Source organism: Cavia porcellus, unplaced genomic scaffold, assembly GCF_034190915.1.
Source record: "Cavia porcellus strain 051 isolate PalLab524CR breed Dunkin Hartley unplaced genomic scaffold, mCavPor4.1 scaffold_9, whole genome shotgun sequence".
NCBI lineage: Eukaryota > Metazoa > Chordata > Mammalia > Rodentia > Caviidae > Cavia > Cavia porcellus.
In genome coordinates, this window is record NW_026947492.1 from 9,151,124 (window position 1) to 9,175,637 (window position 24,514).

General features: G+C 39.3%; 1 protein-coding gene across 3 annotated transcripts in view; it reads right to left on the minus strand.

Moving 5' to 3' along the window:
• The window catches only part of Sik3 (SIK family kinase 3), a 250,370-nt gene that overhangs the window by 51,536 nt on the left and 174,320 nt on the right, over nucleotides 1-24,514 (minus strand). For all 3 annotated transcript variants that reach the window (XM_063255817.1, XM_063255818.1, XM_063255816.1), the window contains exon 4: nucleotides 18,334-18,495. In XM_063255817.1, the coding sequence (XP_063111887.1) occupies nucleotides 18,334-18,495 (162 nt within the window). The remainder of the gene's footprint in view (nucleotides 1-18,333; nucleotides 18,496-24,514) is intronic.

Consider the following 24,514-nt stretch of genomic DNA (forward strand, 5'->3'; position numbering starts at 1 on the left):
CCTGGCCCCTCTCATACTGACAGTGGCAGCCGACCTGCTGTTCCAACCTCTACCTCCCAAGGTTCTAAACTTAACTTACTGATCACAAGGGGCTGGAAGGGACAGACCACACTAGAATTACCACAGCTGTGAGAAAAGGAGCACTCCCATTCATCAACAAATGACACTTTTGTGAAGCCCTCCTGAATCCCTTATAAGAAGTATCTCCTGCTTTCTCTGGATTCCTCTGTTACTCTATTTCCCCTTTATATTTTTGTGTGTTTGTGTGTGTGTCCCACATTCAAGCAAAAAAAAAAAAATTATTATTCTCTACTATGGTATTTTCCCCCATTAAATGTATGTTCCCTCAATTAATGAGCCTAGGGTATACTAATTTTTTAATTTACCAAACCTAACAGATCTGGCTCACCTTCTCCTTTCAACATATTACAAATTAACAGTGGCCTTCTGTGTACTTCTATCTTATCTTCCCAAATAGTAGCTCTTTATAAGATAAAGTAGTGCATTAATCTTCTCTATTGCTGTCTGTCTTGGTGGTTGTTTTGTTTTGTTTCGTTTGGAGACTGTCTTGCTGGACAGTTCAGGTTGACCTTGGACTCCTGGCAATCCTCCTCCCTCAGCACCTCAGGTGCTAGGATTTCAGGCATGCACCTCCATGCCTACCTTGCATCTAGCTTGTAAGCTAAAATTCTGGCTAGTTCCTCATTCACTCAGCTATAATAACATCTTCCAAAAATTTAAGTTATCCATGCAGAAGTCTCGAATCATTAACATATACTAACATTACATTCACTTTGAAAGTTCTGTTCTTCCCAATCAATATTTCAAGGACTGAACAACGGGGATGGGGAGACTATCTCTGCTTTATTCTCTCATCTGCCTATCTTTGGGGCATTTTGTTACACATTTTAAAAGAACTGGAAGAAAAAAATAAAAGCAATTAAAACTCAGACTAACCTATTTTGGGTTTTGCTGGTAGTTAAGAGAAGCAGTGGGGGAATGCTGGGATGTGTGTAGGAAGCAGAGAGAGCCTGGGGTGGGTGGGCAACAGGCAGATACGGAAGAATTACTAAGAGTTTCGCTATTATTAGTTATCTATGGGCACAGACAGTTAAAAAAAAATGTAAAGATCACCCAAGTTAGAAATGGAAAGATTAAACTGATGGAGCAAAGAGAATGAGGAAGAATCTCCCTGGGCTGCATCAGAAGTACCAAAGAAGCAGCTACAGAAAGACTCAAAATCCCAGTTTGGTCTGTTACCTTACACCTAGAAAATCCTACTTCCACTCAAGGGCTGCACAACTTATTTCGGCTTTGGAGCTACTCTTATTTGTAGTATCTTTCATTATTTATTTAATAAAATTTCATATTTTCAATGTCTCTTTTGCAAGTATCTAAATAAGTGGGGGGGGGTCTTTTTGAGACAGTTCACACTGGTCTTGAGCTCTAAATAAGTGGGGGGGGGGGTCCTTTTTGAGACAGTTCACATTGGCCTTGAGCTCATTTTGTAGCCCAGGCTGGTCTCGAACTTGCAAGATCTCCTTGCCTCAGCTGCAAGTGCTGGCTGGAATTACAGGTGTGCCCTACCACACCCAGCTAAAAAGTTCGTCTTTTCCTTCATTCATTTAACATGCATGTATAGAACTCTTGCAGGGGTGCAGCAACGTACATATAAACAGACCAAAGGTATAAAAGACGTGAACTTAGAGAACAACTCCAGGCAGAACTTAGTTGAGTACCCAAGATTTGGAGCAGCAGGTGGAAGGGGATTTCTAATGGTGGGGGGCTAGGGAAAGCATAAACAAGGGCCTCACACAGAGCCAGACTGCTAAACTCAAGGGACAATACACAGACTGCCCTGGGTGTGATACCAGGCATCTAGGTTCCATGGCAGGAAGGTGCACAGTAGCCCTGGGCGGGAGTGGGGGGACGGTGCACACCTGTAATCCTAGCACTTGGAGGCCTAAAGCAGGAGGATCACTGCAAATTTGAGGTCAGCCTGCCGGGCTTACCAAGTGAGTTTAAGGCCAGTCTGAACTGCTTAGTGAAATCTTGTCAAAAAAAAAAAAAAAGTGCACAGTAGCATCAGGTCAGATGAGATGTAGATTTTTAGAATGAGGAACTTCAACTTCATTCTGCAGGCCTCTGTTTTTCTTTTCTTCCCCAAAATACAAATTAACAAGAAGCATTGGGTCTGGACACAATTTCAGCACTGTTCCACTCACAGACTGCTTTTATTTATGTTTTCCTCCACAGTCTTATTGAGATAAACAAACTATAATATATTTACACATTCCATTAAATTTACTCATTGAAATTATACTGTTAGTAGTTTTAATATATTCAGAGCTGTGCAAGTTGTAAGAATTCTGAACGTTTTTCTCACCTCAGAAGGAAATCCTGTGTCAATCAGCAGGCACTCCCTGTTTGTACCTACTCTGGTACCAGGCATTGGCATTCTCTCCTCTGCTTTCCATCTCTATGAACTTGTCTATTTTAGACATTTCACATGAGTGAATTCATGCAATATATGATTTTGGTTTTTTTGACATGGGTTTCACTATGTGGCTCAGGCTGGCCTTGAACTCACTATGGAACACAGGCAGGCCTGTATCTCGCAGCAATCCTACTGGCTCAGCCTTCTGAGTGCTGGGATTATAGGCATGCGCCACCATACCTGGTCTTTTGTGACTGGCTTCTTTCACTTATTGTAATGTTTTCAAGATTTATAATGTAGCAAAATGTATCAATATTTTATTTTTTATTTTTGAATAAAATTCCATGATATGGACACACCACATTATATTTGTTTATTGGACACCTTTCTACTCCTCGCCTGTATGAATAACACAGGTAAATTTTTTATGTAAAAGCATTTTAATTTCTCTTGGATATATACTTCGGAGTGCTTATATACTCAGGTGGTATGGTAACTCTATGCTTAATTTTCTGAGTTATTAAGCCATTCCAATGAGTATAAGTTGTATATATACATATACGTGTGTGTGTGTGTGTGTGTGTGTGTGTGTGTATTCTGGATATGTCTTTTATTAGAGACATGCATTTCAACCATTTTTTTTTATTCTATGAACTTTTTTTTTGCTTTCTTGTTAGTGTTTGTAGTTCAGCAAGTTTTAAAGTCCAATGAAGTGTAATTCTCTTTGATTTTCTTCTTTTTAGGTATTTAGTATCAATGTAAAGAAACATACAAAATATAAACTTTTCCGAATAAGTTTATAAGCGACACTTCGAGGAAATGAGGTTGGGACTTGTGGAGCAGACAGATGACATGAAAAAAATCCATCTGAGAACAGGATTAGCTTAGGTGATATGGATGTTGAAGGCCTGTGATAAAGTGGATTTATGAAAATAAGCACATTCAGGAGACATAACCTTTATATCAGATTACAGAGAGGGGACAAATAGCGCCACAGATACAGCTCAGCGGCACAGTGCCTACCTGGCAAGTGCAAGGTTGTGAGTTCAATTTCCGGTACCAAAAAACAGGGACAAGTAGAGAATACAGCTCTGTTGTGTGTGCATGAATGACAGACTTCAGAAAAGTATGAGTTGCTTTGGGAAGGAAAAAATATTACTTAAATTACATTTTCATATGTCTTGAGTTGAGTGGTAAAAATTTAGGTGGTGATATTCTGAGAAAGTTAAGGTAGCTAAAGTAGCTTTCAAAGAATAAATTTTAAAAGGGGATGGACAAGATTAAGGCTTAGATAGTTCCTACTCCATAGGTGCAAAAACAGAAAATAAATAAGGAAGTTTTTGTAAAATATTTCATTAAATAATAATAAAGTTTTTAGAAAATAGTAATAATGGCCTCAGGACGGGAGACATTCTTCAAAAACAAAAATGCACTAATCATAAAGGGGAAAGTGTTAATTACTATTTTATAAACATTTTATAGGTCTTTTACAAAAATTCCAGCATGAGAAAGTGTCTGCTACAATATAAAGAACAAAAGCAGTATATAAAAGTATGAATAGGCTGACTGTAATTATGGAAAATATACATAGGATAGCAAGATACAAGGAAACATTAAAACGATGACAGTCTTAGAGCTAGTTTCTGAATACTTAGAAATGTCTTCATGTGCAAAATTCCTATAGCATATGCCTAAATGAATTCATAATTAAACTTTACTTTAAATACAAAGATATTAAAATATCATCCTGAACATTAAGAACTAAAACAATGAGCACTCAATTTAAAAAGAGTTCTCAGGTAACAATGTTGATAAAAATACTTTATATCCTTTGTGTTTATTTGTTGGTAAAGGGAGAGAATTAGGACAACATTAAAATGATGAGAGTCTAAAAAGTTACAGGAGAACAGAGGAACAACAGAAGAAACTGGTTAAGGTGGATACTCGCCCACACAGTTGAAGCCATCTGCGTGGGGTTGTTCTCTTTATGTGGCCCCTGGTCATTTACTGCTGAACTCATAAGAGCTCTTAGCATAATTTGTTAGGCCTCTTTTCCAACCCCCAACACCCAGTTGCTGAGCGTTTGTCTCAGACTGAAATGACAGCTGAAATCCCCTCCTCTTAACACAGAGCTGAGGGCTTCAATTTGAACCATATGTCTGTCTTCCAGCACATTTTAAATGCCAGAGGTACTATCAATATTGAGAAATTCTTTGTTGTTGGCAAGATCAGTAGGCTGAGGCCATATAAAGTAATAATACTGCATCCCTAAAATTAAGTAATATCATCAACTAGATATGTGCAACATGGTACAGGAAAGAGGAAAGAACATGGCACTCATTTAAAAATCAAGACACCTGCAACAGGAAATTTTCTTATTTGGCCCACTACTTCAGAGCTACACCCTTGGTTTCTTTTCTGGCTGACCAAACAACAATCCAAAGCAGAAATAAATAGCTTGGGTTCAACCTTCAGTTGAGCATTGTCAGTGTTTCTAAGGCAACACAGAGGGTTACAGGGCTTCATGGCCGAACTATGTTTAAGTAAACAGCTTGGAAGTGGGGAGCAGGGTGAAAAATAAAGTAGGAACACATGTATCCTAAATGAAAACCTTGCCAAAAACACTGCGATAAGAGCCTTAATTTTTAGGAAAAGTCAGTGCCTCCTGAGGATCAGCCATGATGGGTCTGGGATGAACTGACCAAGAAACCAAGCAGCCAGCCTTTCTGTAAGCCCCCCAAGTCAGATAATGTCTCCCGGGAGCCAAACACCCCCCACCCCATAAGTGACGTGCTGGCTTGGAGGACAGGCTGAGTTGATAGCAACTCAGATACATAAAGCAACTAAATGCTGGTATTGTCTGGCTGATTTTGCAGGCCTGGGGCCAGCGGTCTGGGCATCTCTTGGGAAGATGACAGTATGCAATATAGCAAACATGGGGGATTTCCTTCGGTCCTGCCTGTGAAATCCAGTGTTGTTCTCACCATTTTGCTTTGTTCTGATTGTTTTGCCTTATTCAATATTCTGCTTTGATTGGTTTTATTCTGTTTTTTTTTTTTTGGGAGGGGGTTGATTTTGCTATATAACTGATGGAATGAAAAACTACCGTGAAAACAACAAGATCTACTTTGTTAACTACTGTTGTTTGCCTGGTATCCTGCTTTGAAGTTCTGTACCCATTTTGCTGCTTTGTTTTGATTGGCTTTGTTCTGTTTTGTTTTGTTGCATTTTCCTATCTTTAAAATAAAAAAAAAAAGGGGGGGTCTTTCATTTTTTAAAATACAAAAGCTGTTTAAGGATTCACAACTTCAATACTGCAACTACAATTAGAGACAAAGACAAAAAGAAATAATTCTGACTCTTGATTAATTTATTAATGGACTTAAAAGGGAAGGGGGTATGAATGAGACACAAGCTATTGGGTTTACCTCATAGAAACAACTCAAAGAACCAAAGGGCAATAGTGGCAGAAAATCATTACATATTGTCATGGTTTATGGGGGGGCAGGTCTCATGCATCTACATTATGCATCTGCGATTGGTTCACTGCCTACTGAGCCAGGATGTGATATAATGGCAGGATGAAGGTGTGTCTCGCTCTTTTTTGCCTGTTTTCTCCTTGTTGCTTGCAGCCACCATGAACAGCAGCCCCGCCATGCCACCCTGCTTTGGAGCCAACTAAGTGTGGACTAAAACCTCCAAAAACTGTAAGAAATAAACCTTTCCTTTCCCAACTTTGGTTATCAGGTATTTTGTCTCGGTGACCAGTAAAAAGTAACTGAGACATATATAAATGAGATTCAGGGGCTGAGGATTAGGCTCAGAAGCATAAATGCCTGCTTGGCAAGCACGAGCTCAAGCATGAGCTCAATCCCTGGAACCAAAAAAAAAAAAAAAAAAAAGATTTGGGTGGTTATATAGATTAATAAGATGGACTATGACACAGATAAAGAACTAATTCTGCTTTTTCAACACAATATTACTGTCCTAAGTTATATTTGAAATTGAACAAAACAAGAGGCAACTGTGTGGATCTCAGGATTATGGCAGCAATGAAAGAAGCATTTTAAAGTTCCTAGGAATCATAACATTAGTTTACTCTTAAAACTGGGTCTTGGAAAGTTATCAGCATTTCGCAGTCATTCCGACCCCTGGCTGAACTTCCTGACTAGAAGCTAATAAAGAAGCAATGCCAAAAACTACTTACTCACAGGCTGAGCCTACACACACAAAAGAAACTTCTTTGTGGGGGGAAAAAAAGTCAGGCTTTTTTTTTTTTTTTGGTGGTGGTGGGGATGACTGGCATTACACTGGTATTTCCAGTGAATGTCATATACTCTTCTTCCAACATACCTTAACAGGGAGAGTCACTCAACTCAGCTACTTTTAAATGAAGTAATGTCAATCTCCTTCACACTACTATAGATAGTACTACCCCAATCCTTTTGATAAAGCCAAGAACAAAAAATTCTTCTAACACAAGACCTTTACATAAAGGACCTTTATATAAAACACAGTACTGAGTAGATGCACAAAGGAAAGGACTGTAGTAAGATACTTTCTGTAAAACATGTAAATACTATTCACTGGAATTCTTACAAATAATAATATTATTATAGCTATAAATCTAATTGTTCCAAGTACAACAAAAGCTCAGTCCTTTAATCAGTAAGTTTCTAATACTGAAACAGAGCACACTCTACAAAATTTTAGGGTTCCTATTATATGTCATGATGAATCAAAGTCTCCTTAAATTTTCAAGAGAAACTAAAGATACCAAATGGAATTACAGTATATAGACACAACACAAATATTTTCCCAACTGAAAAATAAGAAATATGATCTGATAGGCAAAGTCTACTTTTGGAGAAAAGAATACATGATTGGCATTTAGGAAACTCTTAAGGTGTTACCTTAACAGGTATAAATGGATAAAAAAATATTTTTTATGCCAAAGCTAGTAGAATACACATAATTCAAATGAGAGCAGACATCTGGAAAGTAACCCATCTGAAACTGATGTATAAATACAGTAACAGGAATAGGCCACTCCCAATTTTCAGAGGGACCACAAGTGGGTTTTTCGCACAATGTAAACACGACAGACAGCCCGCCGTTACGGGAGTGAGTCCAGGAAGGGCAGTGCATATGGAACTAGCACACGTCTGTGCACTATAACCATCCTGCGAATTTAAGAAAAAGTTCAAGGGGGGCAATGGCAACCAAAAAAAAAGAGAACAGAGAATCCAAAGAAGATTCTACTAAAAGTTCAGAAAATCTCTCAATGTAACCAAGAAAACCAAAGTTACACTTGGATTACAATGTAAACAGTAAATCTGTTTAATCATACAGTTAACCAGTATTTTCCAACTTTTTGGACAGAGTCCTTCAAAGGAATAAATTATCTTAAAATCTCCCAAGAAGAACTTTCAAAAAATCATTTTGTTATTTTGCATCATTTATGGTGATTTATTTTACATTAGCATATTAATTAAAAACTGATACATAGCATCTATGAGTTTTTTTGCATCTATGAATTTTAAGGCAAATATTTATTTTCTCATTTTAAAAGTGACACTATTTAAATTATGTAAGTATGTTAATTTTAATTTGATAAATGTCATAGTTTGGAAACCACATATATTGAGTTTATGATACCCAAAATAGATGGGGACTTTTCGTGACTTTGTATTTAGAATGATGACATAATTTCAATCTAAAAATCAAACTTTATTTTTATTTATTTATTTTTTTTGATACAAGGGATTGAACTCATGACCTTGCGCTTGGTAGGCAGGTGCTTACGCTGCTGAGCTAAATCCCTGGGCCCTTTATGCTTTATTTTTAAATGATAAAATAGATTAGTAAATGGAAGGCCATTATAATCACTCTTCAATTAATCCAGGATGAATGTGGACTGTTCTTGCACCTTAAAAATCAAACTAGATATAACATATAAGTAGATATTGATAGGGATATACATGCATAAAAGTTTTGTTATGTATTATATAGAGTCCGCCAAAAAAATGTACACACATTTCAGGAAATGTATGATTTTTTAAAAATGGATGATGTTTTTTCAATAGATGGAGCTACCCCTGAATAGGGATTCTAAAGGATGCCATATATCACAGAAAACCCACTATACTGCTGGCCTTTGGAGACAAAACTGAAAATGCATGAGCACCAATCTCAGTGACCAAGGTCACCCAAGCAGTAGTTCGTCATACCCATAAATGTCTGGAAACTAACAGTTACCACTATCAGAGCCTCTTGAGATTACAGAGGTCAAAGGTAACTTGTATCAATCGCATATTTCAAAATTTAGTATTAAAATATTTATACAACTTCCTTTTCCTGAAGTATGCATACATTTGGTGGGGGCAGAAAGAGAGTAAGTGTGTTAATGTTTAGATATAATTTCTAGATTTTGGCTTTTGAGGCTTAGAAACATGTCTTCATGTGCTATCTAAAAACATAATCAAATGAAGATAATTTGTGAATTTGGTGGTTTGTTTTGATACACTACAGAATTATGAATTTTATCCTGTTAAATTTGAATTTCAACATTAGTGTTCTTTTGCTTTATGTAGTCCAGTGATTTATGATAGATGTAAATTTTAAAAAATACAATGAAAAACTGCACATTATAAAAACTACCACGGTAACCAACTACTTCAGCTGTATAATCATAGAATAACTGAGTCATAAGCATGCTCACTAGCTCCTTGCCAGCAGTCAGGCACACTCAATTTATACTCAGAGGCTCTCAAACTTTCGCATTTAAGGAGGGCAAGAGACTTAAGTAACTACTTTCTTTATTAACTCCCAAACAGTGGAAAGGGCAAGAGAAATCATTATCACAGGCCTGGGGCAAGAAGAGCTACATATCACACAGAGCAGAATGTTTGTGAAAGCCTACATACCCGTATCTACCACGGGCAAATTAACTTTTCTGTTTGACACTAAGAAAACAAATATGAATGTTATATTCATTCTTTCATGATAAAGTATATTTCAGGACTCAAAAATGAGAACCAGATTCTGTTCTACTGGGGATTACTAAAATTCTGTCACCTAGCAAAGGCTTGCCTAAGAAATCAGTCTCACTCTTTCTCTGGCATTCCTTTAAATTTCTGTCATGTTTTCCACGAAACAGGGAAGATTTCTTCCAAGACAGAGTGAAGGACCATGCTGGTCCCCAGTTAGTGCCTACCAATGCCAACCTGAAGTTCAGCAGTCCATGGTCCTACGGTTTTGTCCTTAAAAGAGTTGGGGAAACAAGGTCTGAGTACTCATAGTTCTCATAGTTTCTATATCCATAAATAACATTCGAAACACTCTAAATAGGAAAATGTCAATATTCTTTTAAAACATCTTAAATTAGGAACTATGGGTAAGTAGCAGAGATGCATGCCTGTAATCCCAGACCAGGGCTACAGAATGAGTTCAAGGCTAATCTGAACTGCACAGTGAGACCCTGTCTCAAGAAAGGAGGAAGGAAGGGAAGGAGGAAAGAAGGGAGAAAAAGAGGGAATGAAGGGAAAGGGAGAGGGAGAGGGGGAGGGGAGGGGAGGGAGGGAGGACACAGAAGGGAAAGGGACATTTATTTTTCACTGTTTCAGGTAGTCTTCGTAGACTCAGACCCTGTCTGACTTTATGGGTAGCTTTCTTTTTTCCTCCTGATCCTGGAGGCTGAACCCAGGAGCCTTCCTTCCGAGTTGCATCCGCAGTCCTTATTTATTTTTGAGGTAGGGCCTCACTAAGTTGCTCCGGTAGAACTTGAACTTGTGACTCTACTGCTAGGGATTAAAAGCAACGTTAGCTTTTGATCATTACTTATCCATGTTTTATTCATTTGTGTTTTTAGCCATGCAGGTATAACGTGGATGATTAAATCAAGTGAATTAAGTATGCAACCCCTCATATATTAATCTTTTAGTGACTGCCATGGTTCAGAGACAACAAGCGGGGCCAAGCGCACCCCGCTGTGCAGGACTCCCTCTCCCACAGCAGGGTGGCACCTCAGGCTCAGACTCTTTCCCAAGCTTCTTTTCTTTTGTCCAGTGCCTCAAAGCAAAGGTTTCCACTTCTTTTCTGTCCTCTGTCTTCCTCTCCTTTCTATTCTCCACTTCCAATTCCCTTGTTTTCAAACTAAACCCAAAATAAGTGACTTGTAACTAACAAATGCCACCACAGAAATGTACAAGAACTAAAAGGAATTCAGATTTGGGAAGACATTCTTTATTTCCAACATCTCAAACTGGCATGCATTATATGTCCTCAAGCACAACGTTTCAGTGCACCAAAAGTTGTAAAAACTATAGGCCAAAAAGAATGCATCTTGCTGGAATGTCAACATGTGTTCCCATGTTAAACTTCGTGACTTTAATACTAAAACAAATTAGACATGACACTGAGTAGAATGCAAAAAGTGTATGAATTTTTTAAAGTTGAAGCACATGATTAAAAGTATGTTTAAAGTGGGTCATTTCAGACCGTGTAATCAAATTCCCACTACCCCACCCTGCATAAGTTCACGCCCCTCTGCTGCTCAGAAAACCACAGTAGGAAAGTCTGAGAAGCGGTGCCTCTGCACTGGTAGCATAGTGATTACGTGAGGCTCTCTAAGCAGAAAATTTTTCTTCATATCAGCAGGATACAATCATTTTTCAAGCTCAGTAAGCCTCACTTACAACCTAGAACTATCAGTGATAAAATCTGCTAGTCTGGAGTATAATTTAGAAATTTTTCATACAAAATAAATCAACTGTGCAGCTGAAACACTTTTTTGAATAAAGGTACACGAATCTTTCATTTGTAAAGCTCCAGTCTTAGGACAGGATTCAGAACAGGTAATTTTTCCTATTTTGCTTTCCCCCTGGTCCACATACATCAAGCATCCTCTACTTGGTGGTCATACGCCATTTCAGGGAGACAACACAGCTGAAGGGATTAAAAGTCCTTGGCTCTATTAAAATTTGAAATCATAATGGTTCTCTGAGGTCCCAACTTATTAACCTTCCTATCAGGAAGGAGCACTGACTGATAAGCTAAGTTAACAGCATGAAATAAACCTGGTTCACACTGATGAATGCCGCGTAACTACTTCCTGGGAGACCCGTCAGGGACACTGGGACTGCAGTCACTCTGCTATGGGATGATCCTCAGAACTCTCGCATTTTCAACTTTGTTTTTCTTTATAATAGTGTTTATCTGGGCTGGGGATTTAGCTCAGCGGCATAAGTACCTGCCTTGCAAGCAGGTGGTCGTGAGTTCGATCCCCGGTACCGGTAAAAAGTTAAAAAAAAAAAAAATGGTGCTTATCCTAAGAGGAAAAGGTTTTGATTTACAAAATGTTTGGATTTCTCACTTTTATAAAAATGCGAGTCTTGCTCTCACTGCTCTAAGGTCAAAATTTTCCACAGTACCTTAAATCCATGTACTCTGAAAATTCTTTCCAAAATACTGGCTTTTCTGCAGTTGCTCATCAGAACTTTGCTCTCTGCTGATTGCCAAATAAAACAGTAACACGGGAGTGGAAACTGTCTCATGAAGACCATTCTGGGAGTCGACATTTAAAGAGAAAAGTTTCCAACTTCCTTAGGTTAAAAAAAAAAGTTTCCACAATTTTCAAAACATTCTCATAACGTCTGAATATTTGAAAGAACTTTTCTTCAGGGAGCAAGCCAGCTATATTTCAGTTTTTCTTACCCAAACTTTTTCTTTAAACATAGACATTTCTTTACTTACTCTCTGGAGACAGGATTAAACTTACTTTTAAATAACAGTGCATCAATCATTAAAAAAAAAAAAGACAACACCATTTTTCTTTGTTAGCTGAACATAATCTTCACTTCTAAACGTATCTTTAAAGCCCCCCGCTTCTTGGTGCAGATATCTGCCTGGTTCCCAATCCTGGAGCTTCTTGCCTGACGAGGCCTGACTGCCCACGGGACTGCAGACGTGCTGTGTGTGCAGTGCCGCTGCCTATGTGTCTCCAGCCAGCTTCCCACTGGAGCCAGAGCAAATCCCACATCCTCCCCACATATGGCTGGCCACTGCTCCCTCTCTCGGTCAGCTCCTTCAGCCTTCCCTCGTCCTATCGCCAGCCATCACGACCCTCTTCCTACCATCAAATAGGTCAGACTCAGCTTCTTAGTTGGTGTTGCTCCTCTTTCTGCATGGAAGGGCTTGAACATTTTGGTTAAAAACAGTATTTCTCCTGCAAGTCACAATACTCCAGAGTTCGCTTTCTTTACAGCCCTCATGAGAACTTACTTTCTTGTAGGTACTGTCTCACCCCTTCAGAGTATCAGTTCCAACGGCTACTTTACCCGCTGCATCTCTGGGCCTTCATCAGGATCTGCACACGGCAGGTGCCTTACACCAACATTTAGGGAGTGACTAAGCCTCTGGAATCTTTTGTTTTACCCTACTGATCCTATCTTGCTTTAAGTCGCACCTCAAATTTTACATCCTCAATAGGGTATTTATTTGTATGTCTCATCAGCACTGCCCTGAGGTTTAGGTCAACACCTAGACAGAAAAGGTATGCAAAAGTTGGTGGGGGGTAAAACCACAAACAGGGTACGGTGGAGTCCCTGTGGAATTCACAGTCTATCAAATGTTACATATTACAGTGGCTTCTTTATCCTCTAAAACACCACGGTAATTAGACCGTGCCATTAAAGTGGCAATGAGTCATGATACGCCTTGTAATCCTTCTGGTACTGTTCAACACACCATCACCAAGGATGCACACTGCACACTGCAGAGCCAGGTGGTGCTTCTGTAGCCTTCTGCAGAACCCCAGAGGAATGGAAACTGGAAGGTTAAAGATGACGGACATCCCCCACCACATGGCCACCGCTCCCAGCACGCGCGATTAAACTCAGGGCCTATATTCCCAACTCCTTGTCAATTTGAGACCAGGTCCTATTAAGTCACTAAATTGCAAGAGCTGGGCTGAAACCTGTGATCCTCCAGCCTCAGCCTCTGAAGAGTGCAGGATTACACATATGTGCTATCACGAGCAACTAGAATTCCTTCTTTTTTCCGCATTAGGACTCTCTACATGAAAGAAGTTTGCTCCATGTAAGAAATTCAAAGTTTTGGAGAGTGAAATATGTCAGAAGATGATAGGATTTTAATGTTTGTTAGTAAGCTACATTTACTTGCCAAGCATGATGAATTCAAGTGATACATGTATGTGAAAATACTCTGTGAAGGACTTTAAATCAAAATTCTGGTATAATTTTTCGGAGGTCTATACATTTTCTACTGGAATAGAGGACAGCAAACCCTGTGGGCAGGAGTCATGTTTCATGGTTCTGTTTGGTCTTCTGTGACTCGTCACTCAGCCCAGAACCTTAAACAGCTACTTAGATCTCAGACAGCCATGGCAAGGTCTTAGGTCCCAACCTGGCACCTATGCCTTTCCCAAAGAACATTTTTATTTTGAAAATGGTCAAGATGATGCTGGCTTACTAATATTAGCAACATTTTAAAAAACTTGTTAAAGCCGTTAAGAAATTTTAAATTATGAAATCTGGAAGAAAAGTTATTCTCTCTGCAAGTAGAACTAGAACAAAAGTTCTCAAGAATTTAAGCACAAAACTGTAAACCACAGAATGATGGCCGACTCTACAGCACCTACAAATGAAGTTTACCTCCACATGGAGGGTCACACATTCTTTCTAAGAGGCAAGCATGAGCATGGACACTTGTAGCAGTTAGATTTTTACAGTATCAGATACTGAACATAATTTGCCACATTAATTCATATAAAAAATGAAAGATAAATACAAACAAACATTCCCAGAAGAACTTATTCATCTTTTGTACTGAACACAAATACATGAACTTTCAAAATCAAAAACACATAAATATCGCCTAAGGAAAATGTAAATTTGTCACATTTCCTAATTTGAACTTGTATTAGTTCCAAGTTAATTTGCACTATGACATGTGTGATGACTTTATAATGAGCTGGTTAAGACTAACAGTATCTTAAATGAAAAAGCAAGAAAAGAAAAAGACTCATTTCTTTTTTTTTCTAGAGGGTACTAGGAATTAAACTCAGGACTTTACGCCTACCAGGCAGGCACTGCACTACTGAGCTAAATCCCCAGCCTTAGGCTCATTTTTTATGTGTTTATTTTGCACATAGTAGCTCTGTCTTACTGTGATTTAGAATACATTGTCAAAAAAAAATCACTAAAAATACCAGGAATCTGAAAGTTATTTTGGTTTTTAAAATTAAAGTTGAGCTCAATATCAACCTGACCTTATCTTGTCAAAATCATCCAACCTGCCCTTCCGTAATTACTCGTTTTCCACTTGGCTTCAATTGGAAGCATTTCTCCACTGGTGACTTAAGGTCAGAGGCGATCTGGCAAATGCGAATGAGGATTCTATCTAATTTATGTGCGGTACAGGCAGTGGAGTAACAGTGCCGTGGAAGAGAAAGGGTATGTGACAAACACAACAGCTACACAGCAGGTCACACAATGAGAGGTGCTCATTTACTCTTTGCTCTGAAAACAAATAATAAAAAAGTAAACTCTGGGTTAATAACATTAAAATTCTTGCTAAGGTGCATTATGAACACACAGAGAAGTTAAGGCTGGCTGCCAGAATACCAGAAATCTGCCATGCAGGAATCTGCAGTGACACACCAGTAGGTAAAGACTGCTTTTGTGACATCTTAGATTTGTCTTAACTACCAATGAAAGTTGGGTATGGTGGCACACCCCTTAATCCCAGCACTCAGGAGGCTGAGGCAGGAGGACTGTTGCAAATTTGAGACCACCTGGGTTACAAAGTGAGCCCAGGCCAGCTTGAACTCTATAGCATGACCCTATCTCAAAGACAAAAAAAAAAAAAAAAAAAGTTAAGTACTAATGAAGAAAAATATTTTAAAATCACCTTGCTGAAATAATTCAATGGTTTACCATTTCAATTATCAGTGACCTCTGCTTTTTATTCTTGGTTTCAGTGTAAAACCTAAAAAAAAAAATAGGAATTTTTCTTAACAGAATCAAAATGCTTCCAAGCTCAAAATCAAGCACCATCATTAGTGTGGCAAGCTGAAAGAAAAAAACACATGTATGTGTGTGTGTGCATGCATATAAAACATACGACAGGTATACTACTGATTTCTGAGTTTGCTGAAGAGAAAGATTTATACTGGTATTGTTCAGACAGTTGAATGCTGGTGTCCTGTGCTCTGGGTAAATGACTTGGGGATGACAATGCACATGTATAGTATCACTGTTGCCCCCTGATTGATGTGCTCTGAAACTTTGTTGCAGTTTTTTCTTCTGCTTTTTCTTTCTTCTTGTCCTTGAATAAAATGTATTTGGGGGAGGAAAAAAACCAAGAACCAAGGCAACATTTTTAAAAATTTAATTCTGAGTCACTGGTGGTAAAATAAAATACAGGATAGAAAAAAAGGCCACCTTGTAACTCACAGCCTTTGTCAATAACCTAGAGATCCTTGCAGTGACAACTACGGTGAGGCAAATATGCTCCTCTCAGTACAGTTCTAGCCCCGCTGTACTTGGGAATGTGTTAATTTACATGGCTTTTCAGAGGTTATTAAACAACTTTTGAGTTGACTAAAAATCTGAAAAGGGAGAGATTATCTGAGAGGGTTCAATGTGATCAAAAAGACAGAAGACAGAAGCTTCCTTGGAAGACAGAAGCAGGAGGACTGAGTTGGGAGTAAGAGATGCGACAAGAGCAGCAGGAGGCTGCAGTGACCAGAGAGACGGGCCACGGGCGAAGGTGCCCATCTCCAGAGGAGGAAAGCGGCAAGACGCGACACGCTCCCTTCTAAGCTGCCTTCTTCCAAGAGCCAGCCCTGCAATATTTTGTCTTCATCCCTAAAAAAATCACTCGGGACTACTGACTTCTAGAACTGTACCTTAAAAAATCGGTGTTGTTTCAAGTTGCTAAGTATAGTGATTTGTTACTGCAATAATAAGAAATTAATACAGTCTGTTACATTTTTAAGGATTGTGAAGCTGGGTGGATTTTATTACTATTAAACTGAAACTGCAACAAATAATTATAAAGGAAGGTTATGTGTAGGTTTGAAATTGCCAGGTCTTTCCATGCTACCCATCTCTGTGGGAACTGCTAAGAATCTAAATCTTTGGACAGAATAAAACAGACGTAAGGATAAAGGAAAGGGCCAGGGATTGGCTCAGTGGCATAAGCGCCTGCCTGACAAGCCTAAGGTCATGAGTTCAATCCTCAGTACCACACCCACCAAAAGAAAAAAAAAAAAAAGAGCAAAGAAAATATATAATTTATGTTTTTAATAAAGCCTTAATTTTTATCTACTATGTAGTAGTGAGTGTCAGACTCAATGAGCTTACAAAACTATGTGAAAGTTCTACGCCAGAGAACAGCCATAGCCTGAGACAAGGAAAAAACTAGTGACATTCCAAGTACGTAAAAGGGAACAGGTTTGCCTGTACAAAAGAAATAGTCAAAAGAACCAAAAGCCAGCAAAGGAAAACTTAGGTACTTTGACCTATAAAATGACATTAAACTTCAACTCAATTCCCCAACCTGTAGCATTTTCTATCTTGGCTTGTCAAAGCAATTATATTCTATTTCAGTTCTCTGTATGAAATGTCTTTTACATAAAAAAAAGAAGGGAAACAGAAAAACCACAGTCACTTTCCTCTAACAATAGGTAGTGAGCTGGTGCCTGTCAAGCAAAATGCTGATAGTTTAGTGCAAGTGAGGCAGGAGGAGGCTGAAGCAGTGAAGTATTTTTTAGGCTCTGTCAGATGGACACCCTGGTGAAATTCAAAGAGATAAAAAGCTGGACTGAAAAAAAGAATTATGTTAAAAGTAGCTGAGTATCATCTTAACAGGCTTATTGTAAGATCTGGACATAAATATTTATGTTGAAGGGAAAAAATAGAAAACTCATGAGAGGCTCTGAATTCTCCTATTAGCATCTCAGAGCTGAAGCAGCTTTTAATGAAATGTTGTATTTGGGGAACAAACATAAAAAGGTTGGACTGCCTGTAAGCCACTGTAAGATCTGTTTTTACTAAATTACCATAAAACCCAGTTTTTAAAAGAAGCACGCTCAAATAAAACAGGAAGTAGAATGGTAGCTACAGCTCAAGGGGAAGGAGCTCAAGAAATGGCAGGAGGGGGAGAAAGGACGGGGACAGGGTGTGAACACGAGTTAGGATGTGTGATGTAGCCCATCCACTCCACAGCAGGCACGTAAATAAACACTGTGTACTGCAAACGTGTTACACACACACACAACCCCAAGGCACAAAGGAGAGCAGTCAAGAGATGGATGGAGTGGAGCAGGAGGGAAGAGAAAACAGATGAAAAAGGAATTGAGATGCGTGACCCAGGCAGCCAGCTCCGGGCACGCACTGCAAGCACGTACTAATGAAAAAGGGAAACTACAGTAAGCATTCTGCATGCCAGCAGTGACCCAGCCTCCGCAGGGAAGACCCGAGGGTCTCCAATGTGAGAGGTTCTCCCTTCCACTTCTTAAAAAGTATTTAAAAAGGAATTGTCAACCAAACTAACACAATGTTTTAAATACCACATTTTCTCTTATTTCTTAGCCTACTTCCCACTAATATGACAGAAACAAAAGTATTTTGTTTTTGGTCTTTTGGTACCGGGGCTCGAACCCATGCTTGCCAGCCAGTGTTTATGCGCTGAGCTAAATCACCAGCAAGTGAGATATTCTGACAGTTTACCAATTCTCAGGCTATTTTTAAAAGCCTAATTTCCCTTACTTCTCCAATACTTCTCTGTGAATACATGAAAGTACACAACCCTTTAAGAATTCCAAAGAAAATCCGGCTGTTTCCCCTGTGCACCCTCAGCACACGTCTCACCTGCTATTTTGATGTTCAGATTGGCATCCAGAAGCAAATTTTCAGCTTTCAAATCGCGATGAACAATGTTCCGGCAGTGACAAAAATATACGGCTGTGACGATCTGCTTGAACTTGCGACGGGCTTCCTTCTCTGCCATTCTACCGTGGGCCACCAGGTGGTCTGTGCAGGAGAAGGGCACGGTCAGTTCTCGCTGTGGAAGCTGGTAAAACTCACAAGGTACACTTCATGGCTACCGAGACTCCCAACGAATGAGAGAATAAAAGAAGTGAAAACACAGTTGTGGTTTGTAGTTACAAAAACTCATTAGTAGTAAGAATCTAAGCTATCTTAAGTATAAATCCAGTTATGCACAAGTATGTCTGTGCTGCAGTAAGAAAAAAGTGGTCCAAGAGTTTAGTAATATTTTTAAGAACCTTAGCACAGAACACCTTCCTTTTCACCCCCATTACAAAACTGCATAAAAAAGCAGCCAACATGAATAAAGATAGTATCGGAGACGGTTCCTTTGTTAAAGGCTGAGTCAAAAAGCAGAGCCCTATTCATCCATCATCATGGCAAAGAGCAGAGACTGCCCAGGAGGAAAACTGCTTTATACAGTTTGTTTGGGCTAAAAGCATTGCTGTTTTCTTAAAGTTCTACAATTTAACAAATACTTCTTTGGTCACTTAGCAACATGAATACATCTTTATATCTGCACTTTTCAGGCTTACCAGACATTCTTAAATCTCTGTTAATAATTTTCACAGATAACAGCAAAAGAAAGCCAAGTAAATTTCTATCAACTTAAATGAGTCAATCATTTTCTTGGTTGGTTGTTAATAAGATACAGCAAAAGAATTTATGTACAATAAATTCTGTAGTACTGTAAACCAGGCTATCCTCAAAATTTAAGGAAAAATTGATTTGACAGACCTGGGAACAATGCAGCACGTTCTTCAAGTAACACCCAAAGTGGCCAGAAGGATAAACTTGAGGCTTTTATGGGTAAATACAGGCAACGTGAGACCATATTCATAAGTGAAATAAATCAAATTCACATTTGTAAACATCCTATTGCCTCCCTGGTGAATAAGGGTGAGGGGGAGAAAATGCTGAAAAGGAAAGGAACTAGGATGGGAAGAGAAAGAGAGGGGAAGCTCACGCGCACAGAGGGACACACACGATACCCTCATGATACACACATGACACACACACACACACACACACACACGCACGACAGGTAACCAGACTACTATTCTCTTTTAGTTCATCAAGAAGAACAGTTTTGCTTTCACTGATTTATCATTTTTTTCATACCTGAATCTTGTAACCTGAGCAACGACTCCTGGGATAACAATATGCAATGTATTAACTAGTGCTAATTTCCAACTATTTTTTAAAATTCTGTACTGTTTCTATTCTTTTCTTAGATTTTGTTTTCACTTTTTAAAATTAAAAAGAAAAACAAATAAACACCAAAATGGTTGTAGGCATCCAGTGAATCAATGACATACATATTTGTGACCTATCTATGAAACCAACAACACTTTCCGGTCAGGAACTGGTCAGAACTGTGAATTATGACACAGTATTTTCTGTTTGAAATTTCCTGTAGTTTAATCTTTTTTTCTTTTTTTTTTTGCAATGTCTTTTAATTAACCATTTTAGCTGGGAAAATATTTGCCATCCTAAGCACCTGAAATAGTAAGAAAGTAGGAACATAAATAAATGTACTGTTTATTGGCTATACAGTTCCATGAATAATGTCCAGTTGTTTTGGTGGGACACATCTCAGTCACCTACAGGATCAGTCAGAGATTATATATATCACAAAAAATGAAATTCAGATGTCCCAGGGAGAACCAGGCAGAAGCTGAACTCGCACCCATAGGCCAGCCAGAGTGTGCCCAGGGGGAACCAGGAAGGAAGCTGAGCGCCCGCCTGTGAGCCAGCTGGGCAGCAGGACTGTAGAGAACAGTCCGACCCCAGCCCCACCCCATAAGCAACCAGCTGATTCAGAGGAACTGTATTGTTTGATTGGCATTGCAAGCCCAAAGCCATTAGTCTCAACAATTTCTGAGGACAACAATATGCAATATAGTAGTAACCACTGTAGATTTCTTACTGTCTTATCACTGTTTCGATTTGTTTTATTGTTGTTTTATACTCTTTAAAATTAAATTAAAAAAGAAAGAAATCCATGGTAAAACATTATCACTAGTGCCAAGTCTAAGAGCATGGGGCAAGAAATGGGGGGAGAGGTAAAAAGAGAGAGCCAAATTGGCAATCCATGTACAGAGCAGCTTGAGAAATACTGCATTTTGACAACAATGTAATATTCTGGAGCACGAACACTAGAGTCAGTTTAAGAGTATGTCTTCTAAGTAGATGACAACTTATTGAGAAAGCTGTTGGGTATGGTGGCACACGCCTGCCATACCGTCACTCTGGAAGACTGAGCAGGAAGATCACAAGTTCAAGCCCAGGGTGGGCAACTTAGCAACTCAAAAAATAAATAAGAGGGAGGGTGTAACTCCAGGGAACAAAGGCCTGGGGTTCAAAGCCCAGTGGAAATGAGAAGGGGAGGAGGAAAGGGGAAGACCAAAAAGGACAGGGGAGAAGTAGGGAGGGAGGGGAGAGAGAGAAGATGGAAGAGGAGGAAGGGGGGGGGGGGACAAAAAAGAGAGCCAGCCCTCAGAGGAACTGTCAGGAGTTCATTTATCACAGGTAAGCTTTTATTCTCGCAGTACTGGAAACTGAACCCAGGGCCTTCACACCAAGCTACATCCCCAGCCCTTTACAATTTGTTTTTTTTTTTTAATTTTGAGACAGAGTCTCACCAAGTCACTACATTGCCCAGCTATGGTTGAACTTGCAATCTCCCTGCCTCAGCCTCCTAGAGTGCTGGGACTACAGGTGTGTACCATCATGCCTGGCTCAGGCATAAGATTTTTGAAGCATTTCCCTGTTATTCCCAAGTTATTGGAAACTACTGCTATTTCTAACTACTGTTATTGCTAACTTAATAGAAAAAAAAGGAAGAAGAGGAAAAAAGAAGTCTTCTGCTTGGAAACATAACGGGCTAGGACACAGCTTCCTGTGAGAATTTAGGGGCAGATAAAGGAGCTCACACTCTGATATGCTTAGGCCTCTGCTGAGATCAGTCACAGGGACTTTAAACAACACAAAGTCCCTGATTAAGGACAGGTGAACTGCTAAAGAACTGGACAGCCATCAAATTAGAATGCTTTGTTTTAAGAAGCTGTTCTCTAACAGTACCTGATTCTTCGAACCCCTATTTCTCATAAGAGGGGACTCATTATTCTAATAATATGTTTCAGTTGCTAAACTTTGTCTAATTAAAGAGCTTTGAAGAGACAGCTATTCTTGATGAGCATAAAAATAAACTCCTATGAAGGTTTACCAACAGAAGCTCATTTGGCCAAAGTCACCCATTAATTAAAATGCCCAAGAGACACTCATCTGGCAGTAAATACTAATTACCAGAACACATCAAAGTGCTTCTTAAAAGCGACAGAATGATTAATATTGTGATTTCCAAAATAAGGGATTTTCTTTTATTAAAAACAACTATTTATAAACTTCTGAGTACCTTGTTTTCCTAAAATGACTGGAAGTTCAAAATGGTTACAGAGGCCAGAAGCTGGCCGAGTACAGCCGAGCCCTGCTTATCTCTACAAGGACATGGTGTTGTCCTTCACAGACGTCCACCATCAACACCCTTGCCGCCTGATCTGCTAAATGGAAGTAATCTCTACTGTATGCCACAGCCGAAGACTAGGAATAAAGTTGTTCTTTTATTAAAAGTTCCTGTATATGACAAAACTTTAATTTTCAAAACTGTTTTTAAAAACTTTTTTAAAAAAAATGGTCCACTCTATACAAGGAATATTTAAACATTTTTAAATAGATCACAAAGTTCTTCAAGATGATGTGGTGCTTACAGGTAATAATTATATACATCAGTTTTGTCCACTAATAATTCTGGTTCAGAGGTGTTTGTGGCACTTGAATGGGTAAAACAATAATACTTAAACTACATACAGCTTAAACAATTGTTTTCTGCAAACTGATTTGCAGTAGTCCTACAGTTACACATATAAAGAAAATACACAAATTATATTTTAAAATGCTAACTACCAATATCTGATATTTCCTCCTACGTTTGGGGTCCAGGCTTGCTTCTCTTTAGTAGCGCTGCGCCCTTCCCCACCCAGGGCCGTGCCTCAGCCTCACCCACACCTTGCTCTCTGCTTTTACTTGTGCCCATCTGGTTTCCCCATCCTCCCTGTTAGTTTGCTTTCAGTGTAAACTCGGGGTCTGCTGGGTGTGTCAGGAAGCCAGCAGCCTGTAGAGGTTTTCAGTCCTGCTTGAAAACCGCCTTCAGTTGCCCTCTGACAAATGGCTGCTTTATATTCCTAGATGCACAAAAGGCAGACAGCAAAAGTTCAAGTTCAAAAGTAGTATTTAGCTCTAGTAAGGAATTCCAGAGTGTGAATCCAGCCTTGACTTAACACATGGTTACAACACTTGAATTAATATGGGGGTGCTTTCAGAAGATGATTAAAATAAAATGGTTCCTCAATCCACAGAATATTCAGAGTGAGGTGTATTTTGACCCTTGTTAGGATAAACTCTAGTTGCATGGAACTCTGAAGAGTTAACTCGTTTTCCAGGCATTCTGCGAGCAAGCTCTCCCAAGTCCTGAGTACAGCCACCTTCCAGCTTCTCAGTCTTCACCGCCCCACAGTGAGGCCATATTTCTGCTTTTTCTAGATTCTTGTCTTTCCCCTCAAACCTCCGCAAGACACTTGCCACACTATCAGTTAACTACTCTATCTATCTATCTATCTATCTATCAGTTTCTCACCATCAGTTCACTACTTATCTATTTAGGCCTGGGGAAAATTTAAAGTTTTCATCTAGCACAACTTCATCCCAACCAAGGGACTCTCAAATAAAAGGAGAAAATGGTTCTCGTTTCAAATTCTAATCAAAATAAAAAGACTGAGCTTTCTTCCTCATCTTTCAATTATCATAAATATTTGGCAATGGGCTAATTTAATCTGTACTTGCTCTTCCTCATGAAATAAAAAACTGACACATCCTTTGGGGTAAGCTGACTAGAACAGGGAATGAATTCTGCACTTACAGAAGTACTAGGCGTACCAGTATGTAAAAATTTCTCCCGAATTTACTATAAGTTTGTCCCAGTGTAACTCAGTAAGAACTATCTTGCGATACAGTTAGGTTCTAATCTTTCAAAGAGCAAAAACACACAGAAGCCAGTCTTTGCTCCCCTGGACCAGCTTCACAAGAGTGTCAGAGTATGGGAAAGTGGTGGGAGCTAACGTTTCTTAAAATCAGGCACTTTCCACTCTGACCAGACAGTGTCTCCATTTGTCTGCTAAGCCGACAACTCATAGCTGATGCAAAGCACTGCTGCAAAGAACAGACACTAACAGCAGCTCAAGCAATGGGCAGACACTTTGTGTTTCTCAAAATGAACAGCACTCAGTCCCGAGCTGACACAAGGCAGCACGTGTGCTAGCTTACGTGGCTACCTGAATTTCAGCCATTCCCAGCTAACCACGGCTAGCAGCTCTCCACTTTGCCACTCACTTCTATGTTTCTTCTTCCTACATCCATGGAAACGATTTCCTGTTTATCAAACAAATACTTCTTTCCAAAAGAGACAGGCAAGGCCAAACTCTGCTGCCCGTGGGCAGGCTACGACGTATGCTTGTTTTTCCTTCTTTCTCTTCCTTCCCTCCTTCTTCCCTTCCTTTCCTTCCCGCTATCTCTCCTTTTTTTTTTTTTCCTTTTTAAAGCCTACTCTCTTTTTAGTATTTAAACTGTCCTCTAACTTGCACGCCTGGGCTCCACCGACTAGGTTTGCCGTTTGTCTTCCTACCAAGAATCCCACTACCCACCTAGACTCCCCGATTCGCAGCTGCTTGTTACCATCCCTCATCCAGCTACCTAAAATAAGGAACTTGGGTCATCTCTCCTCTTCTGTTTCTCTCGGGATCAATCCGCTCCATCAGTCCACTCTTCCAGCTCCACCACCAAAATACACCCACTTGTCTCCTGCTCACTTGTCCTCATCCCATCTTCCTGCCACCAAACCTGACATTGCAACCTCCTAATATCCCTGCTTTTCACCTTTTGTTCTCTG